General features: G+C 35.2%; 2 protein-coding genes across 2 annotated transcripts; one reads left to right on the plus strand and one right to left on the minus strand.

The window, feature by feature from the left end:
* Positions 1-15: 15 nt before the first annotated feature.
* BKA58DRAFT_414992 (uncharacterized protein) lies at positions 16-1313 on the plus strand (the record flags this gene model as incomplete). Its single annotated transcript, XM_046172521.1, has 3 exons — positions 16-136; positions 193-333; positions 385-1313. The coding sequence occupies 3 exons, from the start codon at positions 16-18 to the stop codon at positions 1311-1313; spliced, it is 1191 nt and encodes a 396-aa protein (XP_046020665.1).
* A 1928-nt stretch (positions 1314-3241) lies between these two features.
* BKA58DRAFT_424731 (uncharacterized protein) lies at positions 3242-4684 on the minus strand (the record flags this gene model as incomplete). The annotated part of the gene is made up of 3 exons (XM_046172903.1): positions 3242-3821; positions 3875-4309; positions 4372-4684. Coding segments are annotated over 3 exons (1261 nt in total), but the record flags the coding sequence as incomplete, so codon positions are not given.
* Positions 4685-14167: the final 9483 nt, after the last annotated feature.

A 14167-nucleotide genomic window follows, 5' to 3' on the forward strand; every position in this document is an offset into this window, starting at 1 on the left:
TCTCACTTCGCAAAGATGAGGACCTATATGAAGTTTCTCGTCGCATTGACGTGGACGACTGCCTTCCCCATTTGCGTTCGTGGATGGCCAACTCGCGACGAGATCATCCAGTCCATCTACGAACGCGCTACAGCTGGTATTTGCATCATACCCGCGGACAACGTCGCAACGCTACTGACCTTTCCCGTCCAGACTCCATCGACCTTGGGGCAATACCTGGTTTTAACCTAAGCTCTGCTCTTGACAGTATCGCCTCCACATACCTCGATGACCAGGAACAAGACCTGCGAAAGCGGAGCAGCTCCAATGTTACCACCATCATCGACGTTCATGGTATGCCTTTCCCCGCCGACATATAAAGCCCCACCTGACGAATTCTGATAGCGCATTGCGTTCCCGACTGGTATCGCGCAATCGCTCCAACGGCCGGCGGGAACCCGACACCGTTTTGGAACGTCAGTGGGCACCTCAACTTCATGGCAAGCCAGGGCATCTCGCACGCAGTCGTGGCCTTCTCCTCGCCCGGCGCAAACGCGTATCCCGGTAATCGAGGAGCGACAATCGCGCTTGCTCGGCTGATCAATGAGCAGTCTGCGGCGTACGTGCAAGTCTACCCAAATCGCTTCTCGTTCTACGGCGTCGTCCCGCTCCCATACACCCAAGACGCCATCGCTGAAGCCGCATATGCGCTCGACACGCTTGGAGCCGTAGGTATCGCGCTCTACTCCAACTTCGAGGGTCGCTACCTTGGTGATCCCGCCTTCACGCCCTTCTTCCAAGCTATGAACGCGCGCGGCCCCGATCAGATCATCTACGTCCACCCCACGACCCCGTACCTGCGCGTGAACGGCTTGCTGGTCGAAGCAAACCCAACGACCTACCCGACTGGCAACATCGAGTTCTACTTCGAAACAGCGCGCGTACTCCAAGATCTTGCCGTGACGCAAACAATCCTTAACTTCACGAACATCAACTACATCATTCCGCATGTCGGTGGCGCATTCCCATCCGTCGCAGACCGCCTGTTGAAGTCGTTCCCTGCGATCTACGACCGCACCCTGGCTGCTTTGCAAACGCGCTTCTTCTGGGATTCCGCCGGCCCCACGTACTTTCACCAAATCGGTGGCCTTCTCGCGTATGACATTCCGGCGTCAAATCTCTTGTTTGGTACAGATTTCCCGTATGCGCCGATCTTCACGTACGCGCCTTCGCTGGTAGGCATCAAGACGTCGCGGTTCGTGGACGATTCCGAACGTCTTGATATCTTCTTTCGCAATGCGCAACGCCTCTTTCGCGATAACGTAGGTGCATAGCCAGTGGCCTGGACAAGCGAGTGGCCGGTTTTTGCCAAGACCCCACCAAAACCACGACTATACACAACAGTGCAGGACTGTACAGAACTGTAATTAGGAATCGCAACAGAATAAATTAATTAGAAACTTCTAACGTAGGTGATAAGCGAGTGGAACCTTCAAGCGAGTGGAACCTTTTTGCTAAGACCTACCTACCTCCAAGCGACTGCACGGAATTCCACTGCAATTCTAAATTAGCACAGATTCTACACCTCTGTTCTTGCCTCTCTTTCCTCCTCTACTGCAATCTACCTTCTACTCTGTTCTCGCCTCTTCTACCTTCTCTACTACCTTTCTACTACCTAACTAATATAAGGCAACAGGTTATGCACAATCTACGCTTAATTAGGTATTGCGTTAGTATTTACTAACTAAAAAAGAAAATCTAGAGAGTATAATCTATACGCATAATCTATAGACTTTAATAGTATTATATTATACTATAACTTACTTATTAAATTTAAAATTATACTTTAAATCTATTCTATCTTTTAGAATACTTATAGCTAGTACTATTATTAAGATATTTATATATAAACTTTAGCTAGAGAGACCTAATATTTTTTACTAAAGTTAGAGCTTATAACCTCTAATAGTAAGCTTATACGCAAAGTTAGAAAGCTTAAAACTTACGCTATACTACTATAAGTATATTAGTAAATTAGATAATAGTAAAATAGAAAGACTTCTTACGCTTATAAAGATATAAAGAATATAATCTAGATAGTAACTATAGTCTATAAGAAGGGTGTTTCACTCGATTATTCGTGTCCGAATGTTAAGAAACATGGCAGTGACCGTCACCGAATTGGCACGCGGACCTTTCTTAAGCTTGTCTGTCGGCAGCTCTCTAAAGATCTAGATAGTAACTGTGAGCCTATAGGCATCTATGGAGCGTGAGGTGTTCCCTTTCGGGTACGGCTTGCGTCTCACGGGTACACCGTAGTTGCCAAAGCTACGCCCATCTGGTTCGCAAACCGCCTGGAGCGGGAAGCTGCTATCTACAAACGGCTTAGCCCGATACAAGGCACGCATGTGCTAGTGTGTCTGGGTAGCATCGACATGGAAAAGCCGTATCGTGACGAGGGCATCGCTGAGCTGGAGCGCATGATGTTTCTCAGCTACGGAGGCAAGCGCTTGGACAAGCTCCTCGACAACCTGGCTAGCAAAGACAAGCTGCTCATCGCCGAGCAGCTGATGGTAATCGACTCTGAGGTATCGATGGTTCGAAAGAAGTTTCAACGCACTGTATAAGACACTTTATAAAACTAAGTCCGTAATAGCATGCTGTCTACTCGGTAATACGCTTGCTAACGTACATCCCAGTACGGAGTGGTTCCAGGATCGTCACCTTCGTCTACTCACGACTCCCCCTCCAGTTGTTTGCCTTTACCCGTTCAAGTTCGCGCTTCCAACTAATGAAGTCGCAGAGCTGGTGTCGGTGTTTGGGGAGCTTGTGGATCGATTTAGGTGGGAGGGCGGATGTATTGTTGAGCATATGAGTGTCACGAATGGTTGATGTGTGAGACATGCTGACAACGTCCTAGTGGGATCAAGGCAAGGTAGTTCTAGCTAGGAAATTGAAGTCGTTCACGTGAGCTTGGTAGATCGACCCTGTATGGATGCCTTTGGTGGAAGATATTACTTCATTGCCGCCGGCGTCGGCTGCCAAAATCCTGGTGCACCATACATAATGTCATTTGCGTGGGTTAGCGAATAGTAGCGCGCACTCTATTGCTAAGGGCCCGGATAAGAGGTACTTGAGGAGGCGCCTTTTTTTGGCAGTGTCCAACTCTGGTGGATTGAAGCGGCTTGCACGTGGTGACTTGGTGGTAAGGCGATGTTGTTCCCGAGCGGGTAGTTAGGCTTGAGAAGTCTTTTGAGATCATGTACAAGACGAATTTTAGCTACTACCTCTATCGATATCCATGCCGAACAGGACTGCACCGTACATGATTATGGGGCTATTTCAAGCTTTTGGTCGTACAGCTCAAAAGTAAATGTCACCCGCATGGCATCCTTCACAGTATTATGAGATTCCTGCTGACAGATGCACTTCCTACATCCTTCCTCGGACCGCACTAATGTCTTGCGCATGTGAGAGTACATGTTGAAAGGCACGACAAGACATATGTACCCCACAGTGATGAATGGGACGCAACCAAGGTAGCACATGAGTGCGTAGCTGGCTAGGAGCAAGCCGATAACGTGTGTGACGAGCTTCATATTGGACAAGCCTTCATGCAACCTCATAACACGGATGGCGTGTCCAGGTTCTTTTGGGACATTCATGACATGTATGGACCAGAATGCAGGTCCGTCTTCGGTTTTACCAGCGCTCGTTGTTGCGAATCGTATCTGCGGTTTGTGTTCGGTTTCGAGAAGGAGCAGCCATGTCTCGCTGGAACTGGTTGTAGCCTCATCACTTTGTGACTTCAACCAGGCTTTTTGGGACATAGAGTAAGTATACTGCAAGCATCGTCAGAGCTCTAGAAGCATTCAACAAGCCTTGGGCCACTCACCACCTCCGTTTCTTTGATGAAACCACAGTAAGACGGCCAACGTGCGAAGAAATTGTACATTCCGCGAAGCTGAAAATATTCTTTTTCCAACCGGGAGTCTTTTTCCTGGAAGGTCGTTCCCTCGGTCACATCCATGCGACGAAAGACAATGCCCCCAGTACAAGTATGTTGACAGTGGTCCGTTGTGACAGTTTTCGACTTTTGTTCCTGCAGAACATCCTTGTGATACGACCAAATGCATACCCACCATAGACCCACAAGAAGGAACGGTGCTATCATAACTGTATAGATGTTCGCGAGTGTGATGGGATTGGTCTGTATCGCTAGTGCATATCTGTTGCCACTTTGTATGTAGGTCCGCCGTGACAACAGGTCGTGATCGTTGTCGTTGCTCATCGTGCTACATAAGGTAGAATTCTGGAGTTTTGGGTTATGCTGTCGAGCAACCAGAGTTAGTCACATTGGACATGAGTAAGTCTGGAGGATGAGTGTCGTACCGGATGGTTTCTACATGATTCTTCTTGGGCTAGGTTGTTCGATTTGTCGTTTGCATGGTATGTGAGGTAAATAGTGATGAGAGCCAAGCATATTTGTACGGTGACACCGAGAGCGTTTGAGAACTTGCAGATCCAGTCCCAGATGGACTTGTACTTTTTCTTTTGGGCAACGCGTGCTACTTGTGGGTTTGTGCCCAAGTGTGGTGTTGCACTAGACGCGCTGTCAAAGGTAATAGGGTTTGTAAAGACTACATTCTGACGTGTCGGCAACGTGCCAGAGTATGCTGAACGCGGGGGAGTCATCAAAGTCATCATCGAGGGAGTGATACCTTCTGTAGTTGCAGTCCAGAAGAAGCCTCTTATAGAGGAAAGATTGACTCACAGGCTCTCACCGGTCAAGAAAGGCTGAAACAAGCCACAAGACGCTAAACTTAGCTTCAGCCAGCCTCAGCCGCCACTTGAACGCTAAAGAGGGAGTTGTCAGCCTTGTGTCCTGATGCGTCTCACGGCGTCCGTTCCTGGATGTGGCGATGCGGCTGCATTTAAGAGCGTTGCTTGGTTATCAACGTCTGAAGTTCAAATTCGATGTTGAAGTGCATCACAGAGACCTGTTTCAGATAATCAATTGGATCAAACGGCTGAAAAAGGATCTAGATTCAAAGACTTATCAGCTAAGGCTGAACCGTCAAGACTTGGCTGTGTTGTACAACAATTCTCCTAGTGCAGGGTCTAGCAACTTGTTGACCGCCTCTTAGCAACGTGCTGGAATTGACTTGTTACCTTAGCAGGTCTATAATAGAGTGTAATAGAAGAGAGTCTTAGCAATAGGGTTCTGCTTACTCATTGTCGCGGAAAAGCTGATCAGGTACTTCTGTTATGAGCGGTGGAGCACGGGGTGGAGCCGTGATCACCATGGAAGGGATCGATTTGGTTTGTTTTGGTTTGGTTTGGCTATACTACTCGGTTTCAGCCGCGTACTGCGCAGCTATGCCCGGAGTGACAGGCTGTGGCAGACAGCGGACGCGGCGCGGATTAACGTCCGCGCCGCCCCACTTCATCCCTTGAACGAGACCAGCTGTCTCCGAAGCCTCACCCTAGTTGGAAACCCAAATAGAGTCTATTTGGGTTAAATGGTCCGTGCGCGCACCCCGGCATTTGACCCTAAGTATATTAGGTTTGCGACTTTTGCTGCCTAATCCTGTAAAATGTAGTCTATGCGTCTGTAAATTGTAGCACTAGCCTTGTAGCTTAAGTGTTACAAGTAACAAAGAAGAATTCTCTTCTTGTTAGAGGTAGAGGGTTAAAGACTAACTAGAACCTCTAATAGAAGGCAATAATTATCGCGGGGCTAGAGGTCACGTAATGTACTATTCTACTAAGGCTAACTATTAGAGATAGCAGCATATAAAGAGATAGCACTACTATTATAGATATTCTATAAAGATAGAATAGATAAAATAGTAGAACCTAAGGTAATAGGTATAAGAATATATTAGATTTTATTATTATACTTATTATAGTTAACTTAAATAGTTTATCTCTTATATAGATTATTAACTAACGTACTCTACTACTAAAATGCGCACACTACTAAAATACGCACTCTACTAAGCCTACACTACTTTTAACCTTTTATTCTAATATCTTAACTACCTAATCTTAATTTACTTTCTACTAAAGATAGAGTTATTCTAGCTATCTAAGCTATATAATCTAATTTATTACTTACGTAGTAATAAGCTACGCACGTCTTTAGTATATATAAAAGTACTCTTTATAACTAACGCGCTAGAAAGGCTTTATAATATAATTCTTATTCTAACTTATCTAGACTAAAGAGAGATAAAGAGAAAGAAATTATATAGTATATAAAGAAGCTTAATACGTAAGGCTTTACCTCTACGCTTAGCTATATATAAGAGATAGCTAACTAACTACTAGCTATATAAAGTAGTAGCCTAGTTAGAGAAAACTAAGTCTATAAGCTTATACGCTAGAGGCCTAAAATAAAATTCTAGATTACTAGGTAATAGAATTACTAAAAAGTTCTATATAGTAATCTAGTAATAATTAGCCTCTAGTTTAACTTTATACGTAATATTAAAGCTAAGTATAGTATTCTAGATAAAGATACTTACAACTTTAATAAGACTAGCTTCTAGATAGATATTAAAGAGTTTGTAAAAGTAGTAATAGCGTCTAAGAAGCGCTCTAGACTACTTAGAGTTTAACTTAGTAATTATAAGTAAGTAATATTAATTACTAGTATTAACATAATAAGGTAGTTAATTCTACCTTTTTTTATTTTTAAAGTAAAGTACTATAACTAGACCTAGTATTATAATAACCTAAAGAATTAGAGAATAGATATTAGTAATAATAGCTAAATAATAAATAAGCTTAGTCTTATCTAGTTATAGCACTTTATCTAGTATATAAAGGTAAGAATAGTTAGTAATTACTAGCTACTAATTCTTAATAGCTATAAAAGCTACTAGTTACTTACTTTCTAAAATCTTTATAAAGAGAATAAGATTATTATAGTTTATATACCTCTCTACTTATTATATATTCTATAGCTACTTAATATAGGTTATTTTACTCTACTAAAGTAGACGTATAAGAAGAAATTTAGAGACTTAGTAAATAGTTATATTTACTATATTAATAAAAAGGTCTTTCTAGCTACTATTAGGCTAGTATTTAATAAGGTATTTTTAAGAGATAATATTATATTAAGCTTTAGAGTAACTAGCTTAGTTCTATATAATCTAGAGGTAGTATTATCTAAGCTTAAAGTAAAGCTTTATATACTAACTCTACCTATATAAGAGCCTACTCTCTAGTAATCTAGAATACTAAGTAACGCCTAGAAGATTAAAGCTTAAATAACACTAATTCTAAAAAGAATAAAAGACTATAAGAGTTTCTTACCTAATTTTATTATTAAGATAGTTTTATAGATTAAAAAAAGATTAACTTTAAAAGTTTACGTATATACGTTACTTAAAGCTAGAATAGCTAATCTTAAGAAAGTAAACTAGATAGTGTCTAAATATAGAAAGTATAAAAAAAAGTAAATTTAGAAGAGAAAAACTCTATTATAGGTAGAAGTAGAGAATATAGTTAAGTAAAGAAATATTAAAGCTTAGTTAGAGGTAGAGAGGTATTAAAAGAAAGTACGCGTAAGTAGTAGTATAGAAGTTATTTAACGCTATAAGAACTATAGTAAGATAGAATATAATAAGTATATATATAAAAAAGATATAGTAGAAGTAGAGAAATAATTCTAGCTATTATATATCTAAATTATTCTACTAAGTGTTAAGTTATCTATATATAAAAACTTAAGAGTTAGTAGAGTGCGTATTTTAGTAGTGTACGCATTTTAGTAGTAGAGTACGTTATCTAAATATACTTATATTTTCTTAATTAACACTTTATAAGCTTATTAATTACGCTTTGTATACGTGCCTATTTCTTCTATAATAATACTATATTATGTATAATCTACTACGCGCCTTTACTTAGCTAATAAATCTTTTTATCTAACGTGCTCTACTACTAAAATGCGTACACTACTAAAATATGTACTTTACTAACTCTTAAGTCTTTGTATATAGATAACTTAATACTTAGTAGAATAATTTAGATATATAATAGCTAAAATTATTTTTTTTCTTCTACTATATCTTTCTTATATATACGCTTATTATATTCTACCTTACTATAGTTTTTATAGTATTAAATAACTTCTACACTACTATTTATACGTACTTTCTTTTAACACTTCTTTACCTCTAACTAAGCTTTAATATTTCTTTACTTAACTATATTCTCTACTTCTACTTATAATAGAGTTTTTTTTTTCTAAATTTACTTTTTCTTATACTTTCTATATTTAGACACTATCTAGTTTACTTTCTTAAGATTAGCTATTCTAGCTTTAAGTAACGTATATACGTAAACTTTTAAAGTTAATCTTTTTTTAATCTATAAAACTATCTTAATAATAAAATTAGGTAAGAAACTCTTATAGTCTTTTATTCTTTTTAGAATTAGTGTTATTTAAGCTTTAATCTTCTAGGCGTTACTTAGTATTCTAGATTACTAGAGAGTAGGCTCTTATATAGGTAGAGTTAGTATATAAAGCTTTACTTTAAGCTTAGATAATACTACCTCTAGATTATATAGAACTAAGCTAGTTACTCTAAAGCTTAATATAATATTATCTCTTAAAAATACCTTATTAAATACTAGCCTAATAGTAGCTAGAAAGACCTTTTTATTAATATAGTAAATATAACTATTTACTAAGTCTCTAAATTTCTTCTTATACGTCTACTTTAGTAGAGTAAAATAACCTATATTAAGTAGCTATAGAATATATAATAAGTAGAGAGGTATATAAACTATAATAATCTTATTCTCTTTATAAAGATTTTAGAAAGTAAGTAACTAGTAGCTTTTATAGCTATTAAGAATTAGTAGCTAGTAATTACTAACTATTCTTACCTTTATATACTAGATAAAGTGCTATAACTAGATAAGACTAAGCTTATTTATTATCTAGCTATTATTACTAATATCTATTCTCTAATTCTTTAGGTTATTATAATACTAGACCTAGTTATAGTGCTTTACTTTAAGAATAAAGAAAAGTAGAATTAACTACTTTATTATATTAATACTAGTAATTAATATTACTTACTTATAATTACTAGGTTAAACTCTAAGTAGTCTAAAGCGTCTCTTAGACACTATTACTACTTTTATAGACTCTCTAATACTTATTTAGAAGCTAGTCTTATTAAAGTTATAAGTATTTTTATCTAGAATACTATACTTAGCTTTAATATTACGTATAAAGTTAAACTAGAAGCTAATTATTACTAGATTACTATATAGAACTTTTTAGTAATTCTATTATCTAGTAATCTAGAATTTTATCTTAGGTCTTTAGCGTATAAGCCTATAAGCCTAGTTTTCTCTAACTAGGCTACTACTTTATATAGCTAGTAGTTAGTTAGCTATCTCTTATATATAGCTAAGCGTAGAGGTAAAGCCTTACGTATTAAGCTTCTTTATATACTATATAATTTCTTTCTCTTTATTCTTCTTTAGTCTAGATAAGTTAGAATAGAAATTATATTATAAAGTCTTTCTAGTGTATTAGTTATAAAAAGTACTTTTATATATACTAAAGACGTGCGTAGCTTATTACTACGTAAGTAATAAATTAGATTATATAGCTTAGATAGCTAGAATAACTCTATCTTTAGTAGAAAGTAAATTAAGATTAGGTAGTTAAGACATTAGAATAAAAGGTTAAAAGTAGTGTAGGCTTAGTAGAGTGCGCATTTTAGTAGTGTGCGTATTTTAGTAGTAAAGTATATTAATAAGCTTATAGATAACTTATAATAGTTTTGTATTTTCTATTAAATAAGCGTAGACTGCGCCTTAATCTTACGCGTATTACGTAGTGTCTACGCCTCTTATACGCTCTATACTAGTAATAATAGTGCTAGAGTCTATAACTTTACGTTAAGCTTTAATAGAATAGCTTCTTAGTTTTATAGAACTAGTCTAGCACCTCTAAAGCCTACCTTAATATTCTTAGCTATTAAAGACTATTTAAAAGCTAGCTTAAATACTTAGAGAAAGGTTTTCTTACTATTATAGGCGAAAAGAGGCCTACTAATAAGTATACATTTGTTCTATATATAGAAGAAGAAAGATAAGAGAAGAAAGGTTCTTCTTACGTAAATAACTTGTCTCTTATAGACCTTATGCTTTACTACTTTAGTTAGCGCTAAGTTATATATTATATAACTAGAGTAGTCTACTTAATATAGCGTAGTCTTTTATAATACTTCTCTTCTAAGAATTGTACGTAACGCGTTATTATAAGAGAGTGTTTGCAATATAACGTTAAAGTCTATAGTATATCTAACTTCTATACATATATATTAATTATTATTTAACTACTCTAATAGTAAATAGAGCCTCTTGTATAGATCTAGCTATTATTATTTAACTACTTCTTATAGTAAGAGAGAGTTTTAGCGCTCTCTTTTAGGTATATAAGGCTAGTGTCTCTCTCTTAACTATTTTCTTTCTTATACTAACTTCTCTACTTCTTATTAAGACCTCTTGTATAATATCTTAATAATAGCTACTTCTACTTATAGTATCTAGGCCGCTAATAGTTCTAACTACCTTACTTTCGCTACTAGTAGTTAGGCTAATAGCTTATACGCTAACGCTGCAACTAACCTCTAGAATATTACCTATCGCCTGCTTACTTGTAACTATTCTAACGCTGCGATTGTAGTTATTAACGTATAAGGTAGTATTAATATAAATAACTACTCTATCTAGTATATTCTTAATAGAGAGGTTACTAATAAGCTTTATTATGTACTTATAATAGCCTCTATACATTTCTCTTAACTTCTTTTTTACCTTACTAGCCTTCTAATAGACTTCTATTTGCTGTATTACTAAGTTCTTTCTCTATTTTATCTAGAACTTACTATACAACGCCTATTAAAGTCTAGGTAATAGTAAGTACTTCTCTATTATTACTTGTAGTACTATTTATACTTACTAAATTCTTACTAGACGTAACTTATACGTTAAGGCTTTTATTATCTATACCTATAGTATTCTTAACTCTACTAGCTGCTCTAATAACTACGCCTATACTATACGTAGTACTAAGGCCTTTACTATCTTTACTAGTTATGTCTCTATTTCTAGAGAGTAGAATAGTACCTATTCTAACTACGTCTAGACTAAGTATAGTGCGCGCTATAGTCTTGTTAGTTAAGAAGCACCTAATAGTAAAGAAGAAGCTCTTTCTAGTTCTTATTCTTATATAAGTAGTTAGGCGATTTATACTCTCTCTACTAAGAAGAAGTTTATTAATATAGATAACTAAGTTTTTACTACTAGTAGTTCTATCTTCTCTAAAGAGAACTAGAGGGTAACTATATAGCTTGTGTATAAGTTATCTAGAACTATAGAGTAGTAGTATTAGCTAGATTTCTTTCTAGTTTCTATATAGCTTCTTAAAATCTAATCTATTTTATAAGATATTACTTAGTTTCTTAATATATTCTCTTACTTATAATACTCTCTATCTACTATTTAAGATATTTCTCTTATTTATCTTTGTCTTATATAATAACTACTATAGAGTTTAGATTATTAGTCTATTATAAGAGTAGAGAATTAGTAGTAGCTAGTCTAATCTTATCTATATAGTAGAACTTAGTTTTCTATAAAATAGCTAGTTCTACCTAGTATAGGTCTTGTACGCGTGCTACTTAGTACTTCTTACTCTTCTAGTCTAGCTTCTTGCTAGCTCTTGTAGTGCGTACGTTTTATAGGTTAAGCTAAACCTAATCTCTAACTTTATAAGTAGAGGTAGATTTTCTAGACTTATTTACTTACCTTTTCTATTCTTACTATACGTACAATATAGCTACAATTACCTACTCTATAGTAGAGGTAATTATTTAGATAATGTCTTTAGCCTTCTTATATATAAGCTTCTTAGCTATCTTACTACTATCTATATATTTCTATTCTCTCTATTAGAAGAAGAGCGTGTTATAGTAACTATATTATAGAAAGAAGAGAGAGACACTAGTAGATATATTTATATAGAAGTTAAGTATTAGCTTAAGAATTAGATATAGTATAGTCTAGTTATCTTAGTTATTATTACAAAACACTTATATAACTATCTTAATATTACTATTTACTCTCTTAGTTATACTATTAGTCTATAGGTAGTAGGCTATAGATAGATTTCTTCTTATATCTAACAACTTATAGATATCTCTCTATATAGTACTTATAAACTAGAGGCCTCTATTAAATATAATAGAGAGAGAAAGACTATAGTAATAGTATACTTCTTATATAAAGACCTAGGCTATATTCTAGCTCTCTATCTTCTATATAGGTATTAAGATTATAGCTTTACTAAGATAGTTTTTTACTACTATTAGATTTAACTTCTCTTCTAAAAGAGAGAGCTCTATAATAAAGTCTACTATTAAGTACTACTATATATAACTTAGAACTAGTAGAGAGTAGAGGTAACTATATCTTCTATCTCTCTATAAGGTACTTTTTCTATAAAGCTTATAGTTCTATATAAAGTATCTAATATTATTACTTATCTTTAGCTAGTACTATTCTCTTACTATAATTCTATATATCTCTTCTTAACCTAGGTAGCCTATTTGCAAGAATAGATAGACTATCTAGATTATACTTATATAGAGTAGTTCTAATTTAGATACCTAGGTTTATATTCTCTATATAAGGTAGTTATCTAAGTTAATTACGTAGTCTTCTAGAGATATAGCTATCTTTCTAGTTATAGATAGTAAGCGTTGCCTTTTCTATATAGACTAGAGCACTTCTTAATAAAGGTTATTCTTAGCTACTACTATAGTCTAGTAGTTCTATATTAACTCTTATTTATTTAGTAGCTAGAGTAGTGTATCTAAGACTATTAGTGTAACTAAAGAGAGTAATATAGTAACTTATACGCTGTTTTATTAGTAAGCTAGAGTTAGTATTATAAACTCTCTACTTATAATTCTATTATTATTCTTATTCTATAGCATGTCTTAGTTCTATCTAGAGAGAGCGTTAGCCTATACGTTCTTCTTTTTTAGTCTATACCTAATCTTTATATTTCTAAACCTTAATAGCTTAACTAACTATTATACGTAGCGCTCTATTATCTTTTACTTCTTAGTAAAGTATTTAAGGTTCTTATAATCTATAATAACTTTAAATTCTTATACGCCTTAGAGTTTAGCGTTCTATTTCTTTAAATAGTAGATTACAGCTAAAAGCTTCTTATTATAGATTAGGTAGTTGTATTTATAAGCAAGAAACTTACGTAATAGATAGATAACCGTATAAAGTACGCTGTTTAGGCCTCTTTAAGAAAGAGTACCTTCTAGTACGTATCTAGAAGAGTTGTATTCTAGAACTATAGGTAGCTCTAGATTAAAGAGTATAAGAATCTTATTTAATAGAAAAGCTTTCTTAATTATATAGAAGCTTCTCTCTTACTCTATTCTCTATACAAACTTAGCGTTCTTGCGTATAAGTTAAACTAGTAGTTTAGATAGTTATATAAAGTAGAAGATAAACTTTCTATAACGTACTCTACAAGTAAGTTAATTACACAGGTAAGTTAATTACTCTGCTAAGACTCTACTAAAACGTACTATTACCTACTATATAACTATAATAAGCTAATAACTAAATAGTCTACTAGCTTTAAAGAAGGCTTAATTATAGCTTATAATTTAGGCTATCTAAAGTAACGTAACTCTCTCTTAGTAACGCGCTATAGCTATCTATAATGTTACTTAAAGTACGCTTAGTAACTAACGCTATAGAATAATATATAAACGTAATCGCGTGTCTAACTTAAGAAGGCTTCTTAATATAAAAGAGAAGGTAATTATTAAGTATATTCTTAACCTTAACGCGTAAGAATTTTCTCTCTAGCTTACTACTATTAAAGATATAGCTAATTCTTTGCGGGATAAGCGTCGCCTATACCTAGTTAGTATTAACTAGGCTATAACCTTTATTAAGCGCTGCCTAGAGCTTAAAGTTAAGTTTAATTAAAAGTACAACTATATTTAAGCCTTCTGCGAGAATTCTAAGGTTATTAGAGACTAGTTCTAGCTAGTATATAATATAAAAGCAAAGTATAGTATTTAGAATAAAGATACGTATAACTTTAATAAGA

Source organism: Alternaria rosae (genome assembly GCF_020736505.1).
Source record: "Alternaria rosae strain MPI-PUGE-AT-0040 chromosome Unknown BKA58scaffold_12, whole genome shotgun sequence".
NCBI classification, from domain to species: Eukaryota; Fungi; Ascomycota; class Dothideomycetes; order Pleosporales; family Pleosporaceae; genus Alternaria; species Alternaria rosae.